This window comes from Sceloporus undulatus, chromosome 2, assembly GCF_019175285.1.
Source record: "Sceloporus undulatus isolate JIND9_A2432 ecotype Alabama chromosome 2, SceUnd_v1.1, whole genome shotgun sequence".
NCBI classification, from domain to species: domain Eukaryota; kingdom Metazoa; phylum Chordata; class Lepidosauria; order Squamata; family Phrynosomatidae; genus Sceloporus; species Sceloporus undulatus.
Window position 1 is genome coordinate 242,435,665 of NC_056523.1, and position 24,914 is coordinate 242,460,578.

At 37.9% G+C, this 24,914-nt stretch overlaps 1 protein-coding gene across 2 annotated transcripts in view; it reads right to left on the bottom strand.

Annotated features, from left to right (window-relative positions):
* Positions 1 to 588: 588 nt before the first annotated feature.
* Positions 589 to 24,914, bottom strand: part of KANK1 (KN motif and ankyrin repeat domains 1) — a 152,428-nt gene continuing 128,102 nt past the window's right edge. For both annotated transcript variants that reach the window (XM_042448486.1, XM_042448487.1), the window contains exons 3-12: positions 21,834 to 24,509; positions 18,177 to 18,383; positions 17,941 to 18,043; positions 15,502 to 15,723; positions 13,546 to 13,633; positions 10,790 to 11,009; positions 7,229 to 7,371; positions 3,727 to 3,927; positions 2,456 to 2,554; positions 589 to 1,824 (exon numbers count right to left, since the gene is read on the bottom strand). In XM_042448486.1, coding sequence (XP_042304420.1) covers positions 1,759 to 1,824; positions 2,456 to 2,554; positions 3,727 to 3,927; positions 7,229 to 7,371; positions 10,790 to 11,009; positions 13,546 to 13,633; positions 15,502 to 15,723; positions 17,941 to 18,043; positions 18,177 to 18,383; positions 21,834 to 24,509 — 4,025 coding nt within the window. In that variant the 3' untranslated portion in view covers positions 589 to 1,758. The remainder of the gene's footprint in view (positions 1,825 to 2,455; positions 2,555 to 3,726; positions 3,928 to 7,228; positions 7,372 to 10,789; positions 11,010 to 13,545; positions 13,634 to 15,501; positions 15,724 to 17,940; positions 18,044 to 18,176; positions 18,384 to 21,833; positions 24,510 to 24,914) is intronic.

The following is a 24,914-nucleotide window of genomic DNA, read 5'->3' on the forward strand; positions in this document are numbered from 1 at the left end:
AAGCTGAAGCAAGCAGATTTTTGCTTTTATCTGTATTCTTACAATCCCATCAAAATCAATGGAATATATTAAAATATGCTTTGGGCCAGACTGTTAGAAGTGTCTTAAAATTATCTTGTTAATATAATGGAAATATTTTCTTTAATCCAAAGTGAAATAAACCCAGAATGACATTCATGCTGAGGAGCACACTCTTAGAAAACAAAGTCTTGTTTCGTTTTAGGTTCTCTTGAAATTCAAGTTCCTAGCCTTCAAGGTTAATGAAGTTGCGATTTGTGCTAAAGACTGACTTTGTTGTGGTTGTTGTTGTTCTGTGCTTTCAAGTCGTTTCCAACTTATGGTGACCCTAAGGCAAACTTATTATGGGCATTTCTTGGCAAGTTTCTTTAGAGGGTTTGCCATTGCCATCGTCTGAGGCTGAGAATGTTTGACTTGCCCAAGGTCACCCAGCGGGGATTCAAACCCTGGTCTTCAGAGTCATAATCCAACACTCAAACCACTAAACCATACATGATAAATTAACAGAAGTAAAAAGCACATTCCAAACCTTGCTTTCCCAAAGCTACAAAACACAACAAAAGGCAAGAATAAAATAAGGAAATTTTATTTTGAAAATATGGCAAGAGTCTAAGGCACTTCAAACACTTAAATGCATATGACTGAAGTGAACATGACAGAGAAATAAGCATTGCATATATGTGTGTGTGCATCGCCCATGCACATCCAGAACTACATTTCATTCCAGCAGAGATGAATATTTTGCAATGCATGTCAGCGTTCATGTAGATGACTATTAATAAAAGTCTATTAACAGTTATGTGTAAATATTGCCGTAATTATGTTGGAATAGAAAGTGTCAAAAATACTGACATAATCTTTATATAAAAGCTGTACAAATCGGCAGCAATTTATTTAACAAGTCCCAGGTTATATAGCAGTCCATCATCCATGGTGAAGCCATCAGTTCACCAGCTGAGCTTCCAAAGAGCTAACATCCTCATAAGCAGTTGCCACTTTTAGAATTTAAAATAAGCTTTAAAACAAGACTCAAAACCATTGTGGAATGACCTTTATAATAAAAGGGTTCTTGCCAAAAATTTCAACAGTAGCAAATATAAATATCTGTAAAGAACATACAGCCAATAAGAATTATCTGGATGGGGAAAGTCCAGTCATAACTGAACAGATAGCTTAAAAACACTTTTATGTTGGTAACAGAAGAGAATATACTACAGTGAAAAAACAAAAACAAAATATTATACCATTTCCTAGAGGCAGAAAAGATGAACAAAATGAAGACTCAAAAGGGCAATGAGATGCCATATGGAGCCCATGTGCAACCAGTCCTTTATGAGCGTTGCCTTTTCCCTGCCCCCACAGCAGGCCTTGTGACAACCAACATACCATGTTCGCATTTTCTTATACTTTATGGTATATCTGTAAGATCCTGCAGCAGCATGGAGTAGCTTGTCCAACCTGTATAGTGACCGAGTACACATAAATGGTCTTGGAGAGCTAGGGGAAGTAGTACCATCTATTAATCCCTCCGCTCCCATGTACAACTGCTACAAGATCCTGAGTAACGTTGTTAACAAGGACATTGTCGTAACACTTTTTCTGACTTTAGCTCTATTTGATTTCAGTTTGCTGGTGAGCTTAGGCACAAGGCAATTACATTCAATATCTGTCACTGTAAAACAGTAACCACTAGCAGCTTGGGAGAGGTGACATTAGTGTTTAACAGGCTAACGTTGTGCACTAGCAATCAAATGGGCTTCTATGAGTAGGACTAGGAGATGGCTTCCTTCCGAGCCTTGGAGTGCCCTAAAAAAGAAAAAGGCAGAGGATTGTTAGAAATGGGAAACAATGAAGCTTGTTGCAGAAAGCCAATGAACCCTTCAGTTTACTGAATACTTCTATTGAATTGAGGATCAGTGAAGCTCCAGCAACTATAGCGCAAGCCTGAAGAATTGAAACTTTCACGAGAGGGTGCTTGCCAGGACAAGGTTTCTGCAGTGGCAGACTTGGAGGTAGAAAATAGAAAGAAGCAAGTGTGGTGCAGGGACAATGGTGCATTTTTGCAATAAAAAAGGAGTACTATGGACTGGAGAAGCCCATAAACTCCACAGTAGAGGCGAAAGTGGGGGGTAAGTGTAAATCCTGGCTTTCTTACTAGTGCTTCTAACCAACTGTATGCATACATTAGCATGACTCTAATGAAGTCTTCTAAAAGAAAATTCCAGAAGCCACAAGAAAAAACTCCAGATTGGAAATTTATGATGGACAAGGTGAAAGGAGGGAGAAGACTGAAGCAGTTGACACACAAGGTCATTACTACTCAGTTTCTAAACTGGGGGAAGGGAACTGAGTTGCATTTGCATTTGCTCCAAGACCCAGAAAGCCTCTCAGGCACTGCACAAACCCAAGATGAGAAACATGTCTATTCTTAACTCACCGGAGACTGAGTTTTGGAAAAGTTTGCATGAGCATAGAGAAGAACAGCGATATCCTTGTGGCCTGCTTCAAGGGCTATTGAAAGTGCTGTGCTCCCATCCTTAAAAGTGGGGAGAAGAGAGGGACAGGGAGGGAGAAAAATGGAACAAATATGAGATTTATGCACCACTGAAGGAGGATGCTGTTAAAATTAAACATTTAAAGATGATCTTAATTTCAGCTACAGGTGTTTTTTAAAATAAATCTTTGGCTGTTTATTTCATTTCCTGATTCTATTAATCTATTCTTTAACAACTTTTAGTTTTCAAGAGAAAGATTTATAATCAAGATTACAATAGCCCCATTCAAGCATTCTAAAACCTGAATGTGTCAAACATGAGGACAAGGAGGAACATGCTAGCAGTACCACCCTCCATGGTAATTTCTGGTCAAGTAGGCATATAGAGGAAGGTTTTCAATTCAGAAAGAAACAGTCACATGCCTGCTTTATTCAGGTCTTAGAAAACTCAAATAGTGCTATTGTAAAGTGTCTATGTAGCATAACTGTGAATGCAATATTTAAAAAAAATACCTAAGTAAGTAAGATTTTAGTATCATTGAAAGTCAATGCATAAGTTTTATGTATAAAAACAACTGTCAAGGACTAAGGATTGGCATACCCAGATTTGTTGTGTCAAGTATGGCACTTAAATGCACAAAAGCCAAAGCAGGATTAAAACTGATGTTAGAATTAGCTGAAGATCAATTCCGCTTTTGTTGGCACCCAAACCTTGAATGGTTTGGACTGAACTAGAGGATACACCCTCTGTCTGTCCCCTACTCCCATTAGAACTCTTATGCACATTAGCCCTACTCCTGTAATTCACAACTAAGCAGAATTCACGTACAGTGGTACCTCGGGATACGAAATACCCAGGTTACGAAATTTCCGGGATACGAAAAAATCCCATAGGAAATAATTGTTCCGGGTTACGAATGTTTTTCGGGTTACGAAAAAAATCTTGGTGCTTTTTTCGGCTTTTTCGCACGGAATCACGGCTTTTCCCCATTAGCGCCTATGGCATTTCGGCTTACGAAGGCTTTTCGGGTTACGAAAGCGGCCGCGGAACGAATTAATTTCGTAACCCGAGGGAGCAGTGTATTTTAATGCCAGCTAGATTTTGCACAGGCCTAAATCTATCTGGATGTTCCACAGTTTTGTCACAAGGAATATTTCAGCCAACTATGTTCCTGAATCAGATAAGGTATTGACAGTTTGAGGTGGTAACTCACATTGTCCTCCAGTGTGCCATTACATCCAGACTGAGCCAGCAAAAGTTTGACAATCTCAACATGTCCATGCTCACTAGCACACATCAAAGCAGTGGAGCCCTCATCATCTTGGATGTTAACATCTGCACCACAAGCCAGCAGAGCTTTCACCATATCTATTCGCCCATGGCTGACAGCAAGCATCAGAGCAGTTTGGCCAGCCTGCGTACAGAGGAACACACATTGTAACAAACATTATAAAATACCAGCATCTATTCATGTTTTGAAGGAAGACTGCCACTGGAGACATTTTTTACCAGTCTGAAGTCTTACTGGTTATTATATAAAATCTGGCTGAGTTGTATATCGACATTCATATGTTTTGTGCTTTCAAACTGACTCTGTCTTATGATAACCCTATCCTAAGATTTTCTTGGTACGATTCATATAGGTTTGGTTTTGCCTTCCTCTTGAGGCTTTGAGAGTATGACTTGCCCCAGGTCATCCAGTGGGTTTCCACAATTAGGGATTTGAATCCTGGACTCCCAGAGTCCTGGTACAGCACTCATTATACTACACTAGCTCTCCATCTATATTCAATCATAAAAAATAAAGAGGTCCTAAATTTTCCTACAGTCTGAATCTCTTGTGGCAACTTAGACTGAAGACAGATGTAATACCAAATATTTCACAGGATGTCCTGTGATATAGCATTATCACAGCTCCTGAGCCACTTTGCAACTGAAATTACAGGCACATTTAGTAAACCCAACATTGGCTCAGCCAGCCTTATCTCTCCTTCTGTGCTTTGGATAGGCAAACTACAGTACCTTATTAGAACATTTAAAAGCCTTACACGAATGGTTAGCATGTTGATTTATTTACTGAATCATTATGAAGAAACTTTTCTTTCAAAAAACATAAAAATGAAAATGCAAGAAGGCTTCATAGCCATCAGCCAATCAAGAATTAAATCAAAATGAAACAGTGTTTCATTTCAACTTGTAAAGCTGTTTTGTTCAGATTTAAATCTTTGAGATGGACAGGTATTTTTTGGAAAGAACACAGTGAGGACACTTTAAAGGTTACTCCACACACCACCTAAATGATGTTACCTCAGTTTCACCCTTAAAACTGTTTTAGCAGAGGGGACTCCTTCTCCAGTAATATAAATACGAACAGGGGAGTATAAAGTTAACTAATTTATTCCTGAATGACTTTACTTGTTTACTTCAACAGTAAAAGGAATTCACACTTAATGTTTACATTTTTCCAAAGTTTGTTATAAAAACAATAATTTAAAAGACATACATATCAAAAGAGAGCCTGATTAACTTCTAGCATTTCCCATAACAGAATTTCTTAATAATTATAAATTTGAGTGCTCTGAAATAGTTTTTGTTGTTGTTAACTGCCCTCAAGTCAATTTCGACTCATGGCAAACGTGTAGATGAGACATCTCCAAGACTCACTATTCTGCTCAATTTCTGCAAACTCATACCCTTAATGAAGTCTATCCATCTAGCATACGGCCTTCCTTTCTTTCTGGCATAATTATGTTTTCCAATGAGTTGTGCCTTCTCATAATGTGTCTGACATACGACAGCCCCAATTCTGTCATCTTGGCTTCCAGGGAGATTTTTGGTTTGATCTGTTCTAGGACCCACTTGTTTGTCTTTTTTGGCTATCCAGAGGATCCTCAGCACTCTTCTCCAGCATCACATCTCAAATGAATTGAATGTATCGTCTTTCTTAACTGTCTAGCTCTCACATCCGTATATGGTAATAGGGAAAACAATGGCTTGTACAATTCTGATTTTTGTGTACAGTTGTATATCTTTGCATTTTAGAATCTTTTCTAGTTCTTTCATAGCTGCCCTCCCCATTCTTAATTGTCTTATGATCTTCTGACTGCAGTCCCCGTTTCTATCAACGTTTGATCCCAGGTATGTAAACTCTTTTACTACTTCTGTTTCTTCATTGTATAGTTTGAATTTGTCCAGAGTCTCTGTGGTTATTATTTTTGTTTTGTTTATATTCAGCAGTAGGCTTGCCTTTGCACTTTCTTCCTTGATCTTATTATTCCAGGTCTGGGAGATTTTCTTTTTCAGAAGGGTGGCCAGACCCCCCCAAACAAACAAACAAACAAACAAAAAAACCCCATAGGAATGAAGACATACAACCACCCAAAGGGAAGTTATTTTCACCATATATCAAAGTAATAGGGATACTGATGAGGAAATGCAGCCTCCAAATGATCTACAGGCCGACCAAGAAAATCCGGCAAATGCTGCACTCAGCAAAGAACAAGAGGGACCCTCTCATGGCCACAGGAGTTTACCACATACTATGCACCTGCGGACAAATCTACATGGGGACCACCAAATGCAGTGTTCAAACATGAATCAAGGAACATGAGAGACACTGCAGACTGGGTCAGGCAGAAAAATCAGCAGTGGCAGAACATGTTATAAATCATCCTGGGCATAAAATGTTATTTGAAAACATTCTGGACCATGCCAACAACTATCAGGTCAGAATGCATAGGGAAGCCATTGAAATTCACTAATATCTAGACAACTTCAAGAGGAAAGAAGAAACCCTTAAAGTAAACAAAGTTTGGTTACCAGTGCTGTAAAACACCAAAATCAAAATCGAGGCCATGCAAATGAAAACTACCCAGGGTCAGGGGTTTTCCCAGCAGACAATGGATCACTACTTAAAATATCAATAGTGCTATTGAAAAATGATTGCCTTTCACACATTTGCAATAGCACTAATGAATCACGATTGGCAAGCCACTGATGTTTTTTTATCATCAATGAGTTATTCTACTAGCACAATGCTTCCATGCTGATACAAGAATAATAAGAGGATGACGTCGTGTAAAAATCTTTGCCCCGATCATGCAATAATGACAGTAACATTTCTCTTCTCTAATGCTTCTTACCCCATGTGTTAATTTTCTATGTTTTGCTTGGACAGTGGCCTCTTGTCCTAAGTACAAATTTCTCATCAGGACTATCAGCTGTATTGGCACTTCCATGTCTTTAAGGGCGTTCCATAGCCTTTCAAGATCTATGTAGTCAAAGATTTTGCTACAGTCTATAAAGCACATGCTGATTTTCTTTTGGAATTCTCTGGTGCGCTCTATTAGCCATCTTACGTTTGCAATGTGGTCCATAGTGCCTCTACCTTTCCTGAACCCTGCTTGGACCTCTGGGATTTCTCTCTCTATATATGGTTGGAATCTGTGTTGCAAAAGTTTGAGCATGATTTTGTGCTATGGTCCTATAGTAGGTCCTGAAATAGTAGGTCATCACAATATGCCAGCAATATACCTAAATTGTATAGTGCTCCTGCACTAGGACAAAAATAATTAGTAGTTTGTTCAGAGTCATTTAATAAATTAGGGCTAACACAGCATAAACTCCCTTTGTATCATGCTGCACCAGACAGTAATTCTCTGTTTTATATGAATGTCTACCATGGTGCTCAGTAAAGCAAGTACAGCAGTACCAACCTGACTGGCTTTGGCATTCACATCTCCACAAGCAAAGAGCTCTTCTACTATTCTCATGTCTTTCTCCGCATCTACAGCTGCAAGAGCAGCCAGCATAATGGGAGTATAACCAGCCTTGTTCTGGTGATTTACGTTGCAGACATCTGCGGGAGGATAGATGAGAAAATCTCTTGAGAAAGTTGGAAGCTCAAAAGCAGCAATTGTGCAAAACAACTGAATAAACTGTTATTAGAGCAGTCTTTTGGAAATGCAGTAATTGCTTATATAACGAAGATGATTCAGAAGAACTTGTAAAGAGGAAAAGAGAAGCAGGGATGGTTCTTCAGCGAAATAAAGAAAACAACTCTCTCTTTATAGTGTGCATGACAGCAGAGCTGGAAAGAAGACTCAAAGCCACATTTCATGCCATTGCTAAGTCAGTTAACTTAAGGGTAATTGTTCCAAAATTCTATGAAGAGAACTGGAGATAGCACCAGTTTCTGTCCAGAGTTTCAGTAATGTAATGGAAAACCTCAGATTTACATTAGAAACATCACATAAAACAGTGAAATGGTGGCTGAAATATTAAATAGTAGTGTCTCCTTGATAGTTTTCTCTTTTGTACCACTAATAAATATTTTAACAAGACACTTCAGACTTCTAAAGCTTCCAGACATGACTTGCCAGTTAAATGGCCTCCTTCTCTAAGGAGTATTTGTATGGGAACAAATGCATTCAGTTCCTCTGAGGAAGTGCCAGAAACCAAGGAAGTTCCTACTTTTGTTCAATTGTTGTGCATCAGTTTATTGTCTCTTCCCTACAGTCCTTAAAATGAGACCCTAACAAATTTGGTAATTTTTTAGTTTAGTGGATCTGGGATGCACTAATCTTCTAATTATAAGCAATAATATTTGGAAAGAAGGAATCCATATACTTCTGTAAGGCACTCATTAAAATAAAACACCAGCAATTAAACTTCAAAATATACTAGGCTGCTGTGTCTAAGAAGTATCTCTAAGTGATATTATGAAAAGGATGTACAACAACAATAATCAGTAAAATTATTTCACTAAACAATTTCTGTATCACCAGAGTTGGGACTACTATCTCTTTTTTTATAATGCAAGTGAAAAATTGTATGCTATAATGCAATGTTCATAAAGAATTGATTGTGCATTTATGTTTTGATAGCAAATTTAGAGATAGCATGTAACTGGAAAGGCTTAAATGCTTGTCACTTTCTCAGTAGTTTGATAAGAAAAAGTATATCATGCGAATGGACAAATTAACTGAAAGCATAAGAGCTACTAGAGGTAACCAAGCCTGCTCCAAATTCTATGCAAATGGTGCAGATTTATTAGTTATGTAAATGAAAATGCCAGTCTTCTCTCTCCTCCTTCCTCACATGTTGATTTTTGGAAAACTACTCTCATGTCATCTGGAGATTTCTTAGTTGGATAGTTTGGAAATGCAATCTTACTGTGCTGGATCTCTGGCCTTGTCTACACTGATGCTAAAATCAGGATTTTCCTGTGTTTGGCTGGCATTCTGAGGTGGCGATGATGTCCAGCTGAGGATGAGAAGGAGTTTTTAGTGGACAGGGCTTATTAGGTCTGGCAAGCCTGCTGTGCGTCACTATATTTTTCTACTTCACTGGCGAGAGGTTAGATTGGATTTTTCCCCCACCCAAGTGTCACATGTGTTTGTAGTGTTTTTACTCTCTTTTCCCCCTGACCAGTGTTCTGTCATCATTGTTTTTACTTCACTGAATGGAGTACACACATTTCTTTTCTCCCTGCTGATTATTTGCTTGCTTGCTCATGCAGAGATCTCACACACTCCCTCCTGATGATCCTCCCCATACATACCTTGCAGATCTCCACATGAGGAAGCAAACTGGGGGAGGGAATGTGTGCATGCCACTCAATAAAAACAAAGATGACACAACATGGATCAAGTGAGAGGAGGATTGGAGGGGGAGAAGACTAAAAATGAACAAAGGAGCATGACATTCAGGCAGGAGGGAGGTAGCCTGATCTAATCCCTCACTGCAGATCTCATGGCTAAAAATTTTCATAAATAAAAGATAAATAAAACACAATTTTTATTTTTAATTTCTCTGTTGCATTGTGTGTATGTGTATGTACATTTAAAATTTCCTTCCTCAATCACTGGTGCTGTAAAGGAGATTCAATGAGGATGCAGCCAACCAGAGCGCAAGGTGGTCTAGACTGCAGGCAAACAATAACAGTTACTGGTTGATAGGTTGATGCATGCTGGGAAGGCAACAAACACACAAACAAACAAACCCAGCAGAACAGACTGAGTTCACCAGTCTGATGCCACCTCACTATATTTTTTGTGGGTTTTTTTGACTATGTGGCTGTGTTGTGGAAGAATTTATTCCTAAAGTTTCACCTGCATCTGTGCACCATCTTCACCTGCACCATCTTCAGAGAATGGTGGCATGGAGGTATGTGGGATATATATACAGTGTGATCCTTGGTTGAGAGGAATGCTTGCCGTGAAAGCCTTCAATCTCACCTGACTGTCTCTGTTAGTGTGTGGTATTAACAGCTTGCTGCAGAGTTGCTGCAGACCAGGAAAATCTGAGGTGAAGCCAATTTTTTTGGTCAGTGTAGACAAGCCTTCAGATGCACTATTTGCTGATTTATGTTCATTTCTATTAAATCTTTTTAAAATTAATTTTAAAAGAAACAGAGAAATGTCCTCCCTGAAATTACAGTAGTTGATTAAACTGATTGGCTGCGTATAGGAAGGGGAATTGCCAAAATCATTTCTCTCACTTTTGCTGATGGAAACTTCTGCTGGAGCTTGAGAGACACCAACTGGATTCAGCCTATTTATCATATGTAGTGAGCTATTATTAAACTGCTTTGAAGCCAGTTTCCAAGTCCTTACAAAAATCAAATTAACAATGTAGCATACAAGTGAAAAAAAGTTAAAACCAACATCTGTTTAATCTTAAAGGTTCAAAATAAATATTTATTATGTATTAAACTATGAAGTAATACTCAAAATAATCCAATTTCTAATTTAATAGGTTTAATAATCCAATTTATAATTTATAAGATTTTTTATCCTTTAAGTTTTTAGCTATTATATGGGAAATAATCCCTTACATGTTATAAAAGTATTCCCTAACATAATGGAGGTGCTCAAATAACAATGAAATAGAGGCCATTTATGTATAATTCCGGCTATTGTGTTGAGTAAAAGTGCTGTCAGAATCAAGTGCTTAGGTTTAATTAAAATCTCATTGACTGCATCTGATAGTTGACAAAGAAATGTTCAGACGCAACCCTTATAGGACCAGCACTCATTCACTAATGAGAATGCCAGCATTCTAAGCCTGAACTACAAGTAAAGGCCAGTGACTTGAGAAAGTTATCTAAAGGTTTTGCTAGAAATGAAGAGGTTAAAGCTACTAGGCTCCAGGAAGCACCTAAAGAGAAAGCTGCACAAAAGTTGTGGCAGGCAGGCTGTTTTTTAGAGAGAGGGAGGGAAGAACATAATGTGAGATATAGATGTCAGGCAAACATTTCAGAGTAGTCAACTTACTTGCATCTAAAAGCAACTTCACAATCTCAAAATTAGAGTGGGAAACACTGTAATGGAGAGCCGTGTTGCCATTTCCATCTGCCATGTTGATAATATGTCTGAGGACTACAGGAGAAACCTCTTCAAAAGCAGCTATGTAGTCCCCAACCATTGCAGGAACAGCCGACTTCTGGCTTGATATACGAAACCACTCGTGCTGGATGGTGTTTAAACAAAATCGCTGCCAAAAACAAACAAAAATTATAAAGGGGATGTTCTATTTATAAACAAGATCAGTCTCACATTGAAATTATAGCCTTTTCCTTTGATATCTAGACAAATATCTAAGGCTGTCAACATAAGGAGAAAGAAAATTTGAAAGCCCATATCTTGCTGTCCCTTTGAAAGTCATATTTTACTATTGATGTGTAACTTGCTCTTCTCTATTATTTTAGCAGCATACTTTGTTTTATGCAAATAACACTTAGGAAAAGCATAAAGTGTTAATGTCTTCCTGATCAAGGCTTTTACCTCCTCCCTGAAACAATTTTTAAACAAATAATATTCCTGCACATTCTGTGAAAATATAGTCAGTGTGCTAATGATCAACCCCAGTTATTCTCTTGGGCCTCTCATTGGCACTCAGTAACCTTCTGGCCTTCTTAAGGGAATGGAGGTTCTCTTTAATCCTGACAGAACCCAGAAGGTAGTTCTACCACTCCTCGCTTTGGCTCATGTACTCTATAGGGTTTTATTTTTATGAAACTGAAGAGTATTACCTTTATCCAGGATTAACTACACCTATGCTAGATGAAGCTACATATCAGATAAATCATTCTGGGGGTGCTTCTTAATTTAGCATTCTTCCTAGTTTTACAAGATATGCATTTTTCTAGTTTCAGCTGCTTCACTGGCTGCAACAACCCTTGACAAAAATGGCACAATCATCCATGCCCTTGTTACCTCAGATTAGATGCTATAAAAAGCTCTACATCTGGTTGTCACTGAAAAGTACCTACAAACCATAGTTATCCAAAATGCAGCAGCTAAATTGTTGTTGCCCAGTCCTACTCTAGAGCCTTTTCTGTAGTTGTGTCCATCCCGTGGAATGCTATGCCTAAAGAGATTGATCAGATCATGACAGAGCAGTTCAAAGTGGAATACAAAAATGCAGCTTTAAGAAAGCATTTACACAAAGGTTTCAATGACCTATGTGTCAGTTTTAGCCAACATGGGAAACTACATCTCTTAGAATTGCATGCTCTATTAATATGGATTTTAAGACTGATGTACAAGTAGGAGCGGGACATTATTGAGTAGCAGTGGGACATTAAAAACAACAAATTAATTAAGGAAATGAGATTTTACATGTTTCCTCCAAAATGTTCAGCTGTTTCAGAGTAACCTGTTATTTATAAGTACAAGTATAAGATAGTTCTTCTATATGGAAAGCACTGGGTGGAGCACAAGGTCAAGTGTGTTGTAAGCAGTATGAGCTAAAAGTGTATGTGTCACAGAAGCGAGGTAACTGAGAGTGCAAAAGTACTTGTACAAGATATGCCAAATAATCCATGAAATCTGACATTTTTTTCAGAATTAGCCATATCTAGATGAACATGCTGAGTCTGATTTTCAGAGAACCTGAAATCACTCTTTGATAGCAAGGTCTCCAAAAGTCCTAATTCCCATTCTGTTGCTATTTAAATGGGTATTTCTTCAGTACATGTCACAATCAGTCCAAAGAAAAGCTTCCAAGAATTTGCAAGATAATGCTACTTATTTCAGTACACACAAGATTGAAATGGTACGTATATTACCCAAAGAGGTTTGAGTCTACTTGTTTACATAACACAGTTGAACTTCAAAAACAGAGAGGTGGATAAAACATTTACTGCTGTGTTTGGTAAGAAGCAGAGCACATTCCACATTAGAACATAAACTTTATACTTTCATAATCAAATGGAATGCTAACTCTATCTTGTGTACTTACCCATACACTTTAGGAACACTCAATTCAACAGTACAGCTAAATGAATAGAAGGGCTGTTTTTAAACAATGTTCACATGCTTTGTGATGTTTTTAAAAAAGTTTATTTGGTGCATTTTTAAAAAATAACAACACAAAGTTATATCTGTCTGTAGTAGCTACAAGCACAATAAAGTTGTGGAAGTGTTTTCAAATAGAACTAGATAAGTAGTGCAGAGTCCACATTGCTCTAAGAGACAGAATACTTGGTTTCAGCATTTCCACCCATCATAGCACATAATGTAGCACACCACTCCACAACAGTCCTGAGTTTTTTCCTCATAGGTTAAACAGATTGTTCTACTGAAAGAGTGCCCAGAGGAAGGGCCCTTTGTATCCACAGATTCTGCATCCATGGATTCAACCATACATAGCTGGAAAATATTTTTAAAAAATATATTTTACAAAAAGCACACCTTAATTTTAGCATATTATATAAGAGACACCATTTTACTATGCCACTGTATTTAATGGGACTTGAACATCCATGGATTTTAATATCCATGGGGGGGGGGGTCTGGAACTAGACTCCAACAGATATCAAGAGTATCTGTCGTATGCTATTTTCCTTCCATAGTCCTAGTCATGTTCTGTTTTAGGAGAACTGAAACCCAGGAACTTGCAGCATGTAAACTGGTGATGTTTTTGTGTTGACTTTTTATTGACAACCATCTGTTTCTCTTGCCCAACTCAACCTTTAACATGACAAATAATTAGATAATATATAATTTACAAACTATGCTGAACTTACAGTCTCTTTGCTGATCATGGCCTTGGGATCATCGATGCTACTTTTAAGAAGATGACATGCAGATAACATCTTTTCACTCAATTCATATCTGATAAGAGAGGAGAAAAGAGAGAGTAATTTAGGGTTTTTGTGGGGTGGGATGTGGCAAATTCATTATCATCTGCTGGAATGTGGAATTTGCTTTTGGCAGCAGATGTCACTGGAACGTCTCTCTATCTGAAAAAACAATGCCAAGTAATGGCTTTACACACTATACTTAACTATACCAACTGTATAAGAACAAAAGTGGGAAGACATTGTTACGCTCATGTCCTACTTATGGACATCTCATAGGTAACCTGGATGCCCAGAATGCTAACTTAAACAAGCCTTTGATTCAGTCACAATTCTTATATTATTAAGTTGTGTTGGGGGAAAAGTCCATCAACTAGGGTCAGAGGTTACACATTTAATCCAAATGAGAGCAGTTTGCAAAAAGTCCTCTCACAGGCTTAAAAATTATAATGATGATGATAATTTGTACAGATTCAATAATTGGGTGTAAAGTCTTCCCTAAGTAAAGCTGTTATACAGTTACAAAATGGAACATATCTTTGTAAGAGTTACTGTGAAAGATTTGTGAAGATTTGTGAGTTTCAGGCCTACTTCAGTGCAGCCGTATATGTATCTGTAATACAGTACTGGAAACATCTCTGGCAAGCTATATTTCAGGTAGCTTCAGCAAAATGTATCATCTTGGCTTGGACTAATTCATAAGTCTTGTAAGAAGTGTTTTCTATTGTGCAGGATGGCATTTTCAATTACATAGGGCCATCAGGTGTTTCCAACACTATGAATCTAGAAATATTGTATGAATACAGTACATTCATGCTGAAATTGAAGTTTTATTGACAGTAATGATGAAAATACTGAATAAATAGTATGCAATTAAAAAGAACTTGTTAAATTATTATGAATGATCAGAAGTCTGACAGCTGCCGAAACAACAGAACAGGAACTTTTACAGTTGTTTTTACTGCACTATTTTGCCATTTATTTAATTAAATATCTTGACATGCTTATGTCACCTATTAACAAAATTTCTCAAAGTATGAGGATTTCATACTGGGCTGTCACTTATGACCCATATTTCTTGGTTTAGTAAACTCATTATAAAGGAAGCAATGAAAAGGAGATACATAATACCATTTGCTGTACAAAGAGAAGCATTGTGTTGAATTATGTATGCTAAACATAAATAGTACAATTTTTTTTCCTACCAAATGTTTTTTAAAACTTCGTGTTTCATAGAAATGAAAACATTGTGACAACAATATTCACAAAAGTTTGGGTTCTCTGGTATGACAGGCCCTCCTCACCAAATTTTGCAGCCTAAACACAAACAGCAGGGCAATTATTGTGAAGAGGTTTACCTGTAGAATTTATAGTGCCTGTTCTATACACTAGGTAACAGATGAACCACCACCAGCAGCAGCATCTTCATTTACATCCTGACATTCCCCTCCAAATGAAGGATTCAAGGCAACTCACCAATTAAAACTAACGCAATATAGCTAATACCTACAAATAGTTAACATTAAAATTGAATTGAATTGTCAACAATATTGAAAACATTTGAAAACATACAATTAAAATAATAAACCAGTTTAATAACAATACATTTTTGATAAGATGTTTTAAAATAGTACAATTAAAAGCAGAACAGCACTCTATTAGAAGCCCACTCTGTAAAAATATTGACTTCTCAAAAGCCTACTGGAATTAAACAGTTCAGCCTCCCTCGGAAGGGAATTGCAGAGCCTAGTAGCAGCCCATAAGAAGGCCCTAGCCTTTTGAGCTCTGAATACAAGTTTTAACTAGTTCCCTCCACTCCATAAAGATATAGACAGCCATGCTTATGCTTTAGGTCTAATTCCCCCATCTACTATATTTTAAAACGTAGAAGATGTATCATACCTCTCACGGATTTCCACTTTTTCAGGCTCTGGCTCTTGAACCTGCACCACTCCTTCTACTCTGGCAGACATATCTTCCCTGTTCAGTCCATGCTGTTCTTCCACACTGAGCAAACTACCATTTTCTTCAATTTGAGCATATTTATTCCCAACACACTCATCATCAGATTCTGAAGAGGAACTCTCTTCTGAACTAGAATCATCACTTGATGTTGTTTCATACCTATATAACAAAATGTAATCAATCAATCAATCAATCAATAATTAAATATTTATTCAATGTTAAGTATGTTGTTACAATAAATATATTCTTTTTAATTAATAATCTCTTAAGTAGCTCTGAGACTCCTGCTGATCATCTATTACATTTATGGCAGAGGAACAGTAACCATTTCTGGAAAGCTTTGTGGCTACTCTACATAGGGTTTTAAATGCCTTTAATGCTAACATTTGTGGCTCAACTGTTTAATTTCAGAAATAATTGATTTTGGAAACAATAAACCACTCAAGCCTACTCAACACTGCTTAATATTAAATGTATAATATGACAACCAGCTTTCCAATAAAAAGAGGCTGTACAAACATAAGAACTGAATGAGGCTCGAGCATATGCATTTTTTTACCTTACGTGGGGGAGGGTGTTCCGAACATATCTCCTGCGTAAGGTAAGGGACCACTGTACAAGGAACTGACCAGTGAATAACCAGGTTGATGTCATGAAGAGGCCAGATATAAGGTATCTGTACACGTGTGACTGTTTATCTGTGTGACAGTGAATGTGCATGTGTGTGACAGTGAAGAAAGTCAACAGAAAGAAAAACTCATTTGAGATGTGGTGCTGGAGAAGAGTGTTGGGGATACTGTGGACAGCCGAACAGACAAACAAATGGGTCCTTGAAGAGATTAAATTGGAACTCTTCCCGGAAGCCAAGATGATGGAACTAAAGCTGTCATACGTTGGCCCCATCATGAGAAGGCATGACTCACTAGAAAAGACAATAATGCTAGGGAAGGTAAAAGGCAATAGAATGAGAGAAAGACCACATGCCAGTTAAATGGTCTCAATCAGGGAGGCCACAGGCCTGAATCTATAGGACCTAAGCAGAGCAGTGGAGGGTATTATTATCATTAATATAGGCCACATACAGATTGCCAAAATAAAGCTGCTTTGGGTCACTTTGGAGGTATGCTGTTTAAATGATGCATGCGTCCTAAGAGTCCGGAAGCTGCACCAAAGCTGCGCTCCAGTCCTTAGGACTGGATCGTTGCTTTGGCATGGCTTCTGGACTCTTAAGATGCATGCATCATTTAAAGAGCATACCTCCAACGTGACCTGAAACAGCTTTATTTTGGCCTGTCTGTATGGGGCCATAATTTTTTTATATAGTGTCATCCATATACATAGTGCTTTACAGTTACACGATAGAACATTTTAAACTATTCTAATAAATATAAAATACTAAAATATAATACAAGAATTTAGTACTAACAAACAACAAAACACACAAACACACACTGCAGAATAAAACAAAATTGTTTTAAATAAAGCATTAATCCGAAATTCCAAAAGTTTTAGAAAACAAAAAAGTTTTCCATTTGGATTTTAAAAATAGCAAAGGAATAAGGGGTGGCAAGGGAAAAAGGACAAAGCCGAGCCAAGGAGGAGAAAACCCTTGGCTGGGTGAGAAGTCCAGAATTCCCAGAGTGCATATTTCACAGGTTGGCAAAAGGAAAAAGAAAAAGCTGCAAGATAAGGAGTACCAGGCTATGCAAGGATTTGAATGTTAGAACAAGCAGCTTATAGTGAATCCTAGAGGATAGGGGATCTTGGAGATGTTTCATCCACAGGGTCACCATGAATTGGTGCTGACTTGAGGGCAATTAACAACAAAGAACAACAAACGTGTATGTGTGCTTGCTGGATTACACCCTTTAATGAAATGCTATTTATTTATTTTTTCTTCCTTCCATAAATTTGCATACACTGGGGGGAAATACAATTAAGATGTTTAATTCAATTAGGGCGTCTTCAGATTTAGCATTTTACTGTTCCAGCATAATTAGTATAATATGCTGTCTCCAATTAAGCTATTAGAGGGATAACTTTGCTGTAAAATGTTAACCCTGCTTAACTCTTAAATTAAATATATCCTTCACTGATCTGCCATGTCATTAAAAAACTACATGTTTTTCTTAAAGTAAAAAAATGTTTGCACATGGAAGAGGGAAGGGTTTTTCCCCTCCAAGGAATAGTTATAGGAACTAAAGTGTTTAACTATGTGTCTTTGACCAACTATATACAAAGACAGGCAAAGATTGAGAGAGAGAGATTTTGTTTTTGTAATGATGTGATAGCATTAGTTGATAACTTATAATTTTGATTCTATGTATGGCCCTGGAAAAGAGCTGAGAATTTTTATTTTAGAGCTGAACCTCTTACCCTCCATTTATACCAACAAACTGCAGATTCTTCTTTGCATTCTCATCTTTTTTCCCATCCTTTTTCTTCATGATGGACTTCAACATGTTATCATTTGCACATACTAGTAAACAGAGTGGGAAGAACATAGTTTAGCAAAGGTTTTCCACCACAGCATATCTCAAAATTAAGAAATACAGATGGGCATATACACATACAAAATTAGGTAGCTACTATATGCCTCTTCACACAATTACCATAAAGCCCAGAGGCAAGCTGGTCATCTGTTAGATTAATTGGAGACATTGCCTTGTCTTGGGAAGATGAGGCTTTCCAGTCCCGTCCTCTCTCTGTCTTCTCCTCATTTATGGTCCCAATTTCATGTCCCAGCTTCAACTTTAGGGAACTTGAAACTAAATGTGAGCTACCAGTGTGGCCATGAGGGGCGTTTAGCAGATTTTCTTCTGTAAGCAAAAAGAAGGCAATGAGTTACATAACTACTCATTGAATAATCTAAAATAATATATGATTACAATTAGGCAAATGCAACTAATGTAATATTACTGTTCAATCAGACTTGTTGGATGATAATTATACTTCGAGGGTATAAGAAAATAATCAGAAAGGGGGGAAAAGAGAAGAGGGAGAATTCTGTGTACAGGGTTGAGACTTGGCTTCAAAGTAACTTGGAAAGTTTTTGGCTTTATTTTCAATGTATTTTTTGACAGTAAAAAAGGGTTAATATCCTCAATTGTGTTATGGAGATTGCTCTATGCTTTTTTATGTTTAAATAAATTTTGTATGATGCAGTATAAACAGTGGGCTGCTGTTATTAAAAATACATTGTTGAAGTTTTTTGATCACTTTTACAGTTTTCAAAGTATACTCAATCAAGCCCTCTCTCCACTTGCCTGTTCCTCTGACTTCTCTCCCCCCAAATGCACAATACAGTAAGAGACCTTAATTGAAGATGAAGTAAAGCCACACATTCCTATTTTCATTTGTATTATCTCTTTTTTGAGGTTTTTAACACCCTGAAGCACAAGCTTCCATCTAAAATGCTGGGATTGTAATATGGAAGGATGAAAAGATACAAGTCATATCTTTTCAAGGTAGGGCATATGATTTCTCTCTTCTACCTCCACTACGGCACAAGTAAATTGGTTTATTCGAATATTGTATTTTCCTGACTCTTGAATCTACTCATGTTACTTTCTCCACAGAGAAAGTATATGTTGGTTTAGAATTGGATGGGATGAATGAGTAGAAGAGAATAAGCTATGACCAGGCTGAAAATTGATCCCCATGCACTGATGAATGAAGGCCAATGCATGCATAGTGAAAAACCACACAATGGTGCCAGTACACCACTATTCAGACTAAGTACCTCGTACATTGTATACAAGTGCAGTCATAATGTCTCATTACAGTTACTGGAGAGAGAAAAAACTAGGAATAGCAATTGCATACTGTCTGAACACATGGCACAGAGGAAGAATTAAAAACAGTGACATCTACTCATCCTAAATAGAATCCATTCAAAGAACAGGGACACAGAGGTATGTCCCAACCATCCACCCCTTGGATCTTGAGCTCAGTAGGTTTTGAGGGTTTCAGTTCTTGGGATAAGTTTTATTTTGAAGCTACTGATTCTATCCCGCCTGCTTCCTAAACATCAATGTTAAAAATATTTTTCTGAATGAAGCAAATCTTTATAGAGGCAATGAAGATTTCCATGGCATTTTAAGTCAGGACTATCACCTTCACCCATACTTTGTCCTGCCAAAACAAATCAGTTACTTTTATTCAGTACACATAGCTTTTTTGTGTCACTAATGAGGTATATACAAAGTGATATACTTTGTATCTGCTCCATATTGGGTTTTGTAAAAAAATTAAAATAATAATGGAACTGTGAATCCATTAACAGATACTGTTGCATGCACTATCGAGTCACTATTTTTAACTGAAAACATTTGTAAATATTTTGATTTATGTTTAAAATGATCCTGCTTTGTTTCTTTACAGGTAGCCAAATATATCAGTCTTTAATTTAACTAAAAGGTGCTAATGGTCTATCATCACAACCAAACATTTTTAGCAGTTCCCTTGGTGTAAATTTTAACATCTGGAAATGAAATCGAATCCTTGTCTCTCAATATCTTTGCCTCCCAGAAAAGGCAATTTTGTCAAGGTAGTTAAAAATCTGGGTTGGGTAAAGATCTATTTAATTCATGTTATTTATTTAAAACACTTATTAGCCATTCTCCAGTTATGGTTGTCCCAATGACATACATAGGCAAAATATGAAATTAAAACATTTAAGAGTCACACAGAGAGAAAAGCCCATTAGCACATTGAGAACAAAGTATTTCTGGTTTCTTCTAGATGATGTGGCATATCTTTTAGCACCCTGTTTTTTAAAAAATGGAATAGAATATACATTGTTTCCTGAATTCATCAAATGAAAATGTGGAGACCTGCAGATTCCAGGTTTATTTACTCTTGCATCATCTCTTTCTCTCCCCCCCAATAAATGGTGCAGTATTTCACCGGTTTTGTTTTTCTCATTCTCTTAATGAGAGACCACACCTACAAACTGTATACAGTTGTTTCCTAGATGATGCTTTTCTTCTAAATTTGAAGGAAAGAAGAAAGAAAACACTGTAATAATTTAAGGAGTATGATCCCAAAAAGAATGACTGTTTTCTAGTAGTCTCTGGGAGTTGGTCTGACACATGAAACTGTTGCTTATGCCTTTAATAGCCTGGACTGCCATTCAATTAACAACTTTTAACCAGTTTACACTTGAGGCCTGTACAGGGTATAAAGAAAATGAATCAAGCTAAATATCAAACTCTCAATAGGCATTAAGTTAACTATTGAGTATATTTGACAAAAGAAAGAATAACAACTTTTTATGGCTCAGATTTTAACAAAACATAAGAATACACGTTCCTCGCTATTTGTTAAAAGTTACCTCAACAAAGTGAAAAGGCTTTATTATACCTTTGTATGCTTTTTGCAAATTAATATGGGTACTGCAGAATGAAGAGCAGTTGGAAAAGTCAAGAATGGCACAAACTAGTATGGGTGCTACTTCTGGACTGATTTATGCCCCTTTCCTGTTTTAAAAATGACAGCATTACAAGTTGGAAAAAAACGATACCTTAATATTTTTGGCAAGAATGTGAAATACAAGTCCCAGTAAAATGCTTTATTTAGCAACTGATCCACCACCTGTATCTAGATACAGTCTCAGCACTAATCTTCATGGCTCATTTCATGTGGAATGAAGGGGGACAAAATGCATACCATCTCCTACTTTATATTCGGATCCTCCAAGGGCACTCAGTAGACATCACATAAGTGACATCACATTTATAAAACTGAATCAACCCAGCTGGAGAAATCTAGGTACAGACCATAGAATAAGTTACATACAAGAGAAAAAAACAATAAACATCTTAATTAAAATTATATTTAGCAGGGAGGAAGGGCTAAAAAAAACTACTTAATTAGCTACTGTATATACTTGACTATAAGTCAACCTCATGTATAAGTTGAGGGCAGGTTTTGGCAGGAAAATTATGGATTTTAATGAGACCCTTAGCTAAGTTGAGGATAAAACTTAAGGACATGCAACAAAAGATCATGTTTGATTGGTTGATCATAATAAATTTATCAACAAAAGATGTAAATGATGGAGCTTTCTCTAGGTAGAAAAACTGTATCTGTGCTGTTTTAGCTATTTTATGTATTTAAGCAAGTACTGATAACACTCATCACTTTGGTGTCGTCTATAATATTAGGACTGGAGTCTCTTCCCCAGTCTTTTCATTCCACTGGCAAGTATGCAGTTTTGCAAGAGCCTATTCCATACTCTTTAAAGAAGAAAGTCTGTTCCAACATACCTGCCACATCAGCTTTGTCTATGCACTGTTTCGGCACATCTAAGTTGCGCAGTTCCTCCGTGCTTGCATATTTCATGACATTGTTGATGGATGAAAGAGTGCTGATGAGCTGAGAATTAAGAGACCCAATTTGAGAATGAGGCTCTCCAAATGCATCTGCTAGCTCAGCATAATTTTCAGCAAGTAGCATCTGTTGCTCCTGAACAAGCTTCTGAACCCGTTCAATGTAATGATCCAAACCAGTCCGTATCTCAGGCAGAGGGAGAGGATGGTCCAGCACAAAGTTCTCCGATTCGTATACAGATTCATCCCCAACACCAATGCTTCTAGTGCTGGATGGTGTCACAGACACTGGAGGAGGACCGCAGGCAATATTTCTCATTTTGAGCCCAACTAGGTAGTTCTCATTGATATTGATCTGCCCCACTCCACAATCTTTGGTCTTTGTAAGGGAAGATCTATCAAAGCTAGCAGTGGTAGAGAGCAGAGTTCCCACACCAATTGAACGAGTTTTAGCCGCTGTATTCACATCCTTGACTCTGCCATCTCCAACAGCCACAGTCCTCATCTCCACACTCACAGTGTTCGTCTGTTTATCATAAGTGCTCACAACAGTATTGGTGCTGGAATCTGTAACAGTAGCTACTTCTGTATTGGTCAATTGGTCAGTCTTTTCTAATACTGTATTGGTTCCCTGGGTAGCTGTACAAGGCACTGCCATTACTGCAGAATCTACTTTGCAACCAGTCTCTGTGTTTGTGCTGCGGGAAATGGTCTCGTTTGCTGGGCAGACTGTCGCATCCAAACACTCTCCACAGCCTATCGACCGGACTTCTTTGATTTTCAGTTCAGTTTTGTGCAGGCTTAATCTGTCTACTGACTCTTCTGTATTGACCCCAGTTTCGCAGATGCTACTTTCTGTCCCCACACACTGATTGCATGTTTCAACAGAGCTTTCAACGCACTGGTCACACATGTCTTTTCTCTCTGTCACAATCCACCAATTCATAGGCACATCTGGACCCACAGCTGAACTCTGTAACATAGGCCTACACAAAACTCCAACACTATTCATTTGGAGAGAGTTCCCCACACAGGATTCAACAACATCCACATGATCTCCCACCATTTGGTCTCTTGTTTGTACTACTGCTTCCACTGCTCTACTGAAGAGGAGGGGCTGTGCCATCAGTGCCTTGTCCATTTTTTTCCTGGACCCAGCTGCCTGCAGCTCATGTTTTAATTTGGTCATCTCCCTGTCATGAGTGGCTTCCCTCAGCTGAACCTCCAGCCGGTAAATTTTGTCTTTAAGGGCTTCAATGGTCTGATGCTGGAGCTCTATTTCCCTCTCAGCCTCTGTAGACACACCAAGCATCCCTTCTGTCACCCCAACAACAAAATCTTTAGTCACAAGTTCTGTTCCTACTGCTATATCCCTGAATGCTCTCAAAGCTCTGTTGTACACAACAATGTTGTCCATACTTTCATCTGCACCTACAGAAACAGACCTGTTTTCTTTTGTTACACTTGGTCGGTTCACCCGCAGGTTAGATGGAATATCGTAATTGCTGTCCTGAATTTTCTTCTCCAAAGCTTGCATTTCTGCAGTTAACTGCCTAAATTCTTCTATCCTCTCTGAGCTCTGTTCTACACTCCCTGTGTCATCTTCACAGTCTATGTAGAGTTCTCCACCTCCTCTGGCTGGAGAGAGATTCTTCCACTGTTCGGCATTTCCTGCACTATATGACCTTTTCCTGAAATGGCCTGTGTCGTTCTGGTTGACTATTCTTTGGTTTTTGAGCTTTGCCATCATCTGCCTTTTCTCTTCCTGCAATACTGAAATCTTCACCTGGAGCACAGGAATAGTCTTGACTTGCTCCTCAAGTTCCTTGAGGCGTTTGAGGGCAATGGCCATTTGTTCCCTAATATGCTGCAGGTGAACTGGGCTCACGTTAGTCACAGGTGTTGATATACCTGAACTCAATGGGCTGTGCCGGATGGAACTGCCCAGAGAAGATGCTAGATGAAGACTATAGTCTCCATTGCCCTGGTATCCATTCTGAAACTGATGGGACACCTGGTTATGTCCACTGGATCCTACATAGGAAGGAAGTGAGCCTGTTGAACCCATGGCTCCAAAACTGGAAAGCCTTGGCCTCCGAGTTTCTCCTGGAATTGCCTGCATTGCCATCTTTTCCTGCTCCAGTCTTCTCCGGGTTTCCATTAGCGTTTTAGTAACACGAAGGTTGTGCCTAGGCAGCTGTGGTGAAGGAGGCAGTAGTTGTTTGCTTTCAGGAATAGTTAGGAAACTTGGAGAGGCCTCAAAGGACAAAGACGGCCTTGTAGAGGCAGAGGTAGTGGGAGCTGCTGCTGCTGGACTCTGTGCTGCACAGAATGAAGATGAATGTTTGTTTTCATCACTGTTAGAAGAAGAAAGAGATTCATTTGATGTCCATCCACTGTACTGGCTGGAGGTGGTGTTTTTCACAGCTGCAAAAGGTGGTATCACTTTCCTCTTTTTCTGTATGTTCAGCTTTTTAATAGTATTTCCCTTTTGTATATCTTCCACATATTTAAGGAAATCCAAATCAAGCTGGTAACCATAAGGTGTTTCCACAAAATAGGGATCTTTCTGATCTCTCTCATCCTCCCCATTCAGGACATTTTCATCTTTTTCTGAAAGAAAGAACATATAGTAATGCTTAAAATGCTACACAAAATTAAATGACAGGCACACTACTTGGGCATCAGAATCAATGTTGCATGTAAGAAAGACTACCTTTCACTTGATTCAACTTTTAACAAGCACACATATTTTTTATTTTAACATTCTGTTGTCTAAATTTAAAACTATCAAGTAGGCATTTTGCATAAGTTTCACATAAAGTCATTCTTCATTGTAAAGAAACACTCCTTACAGTTACTATTTCACAATGCTTTAAAGAAATCCCTTTTCTTGCACAGCACCACTGTTTTTCTACATACTGTTCTCCTATGAAGGGCAAGTTGATCCTGAGTTCAATGGTATACCATAGGGAAACTTAATACAACAGAGGGTTTCTAAGGGATACAAAAATGTTT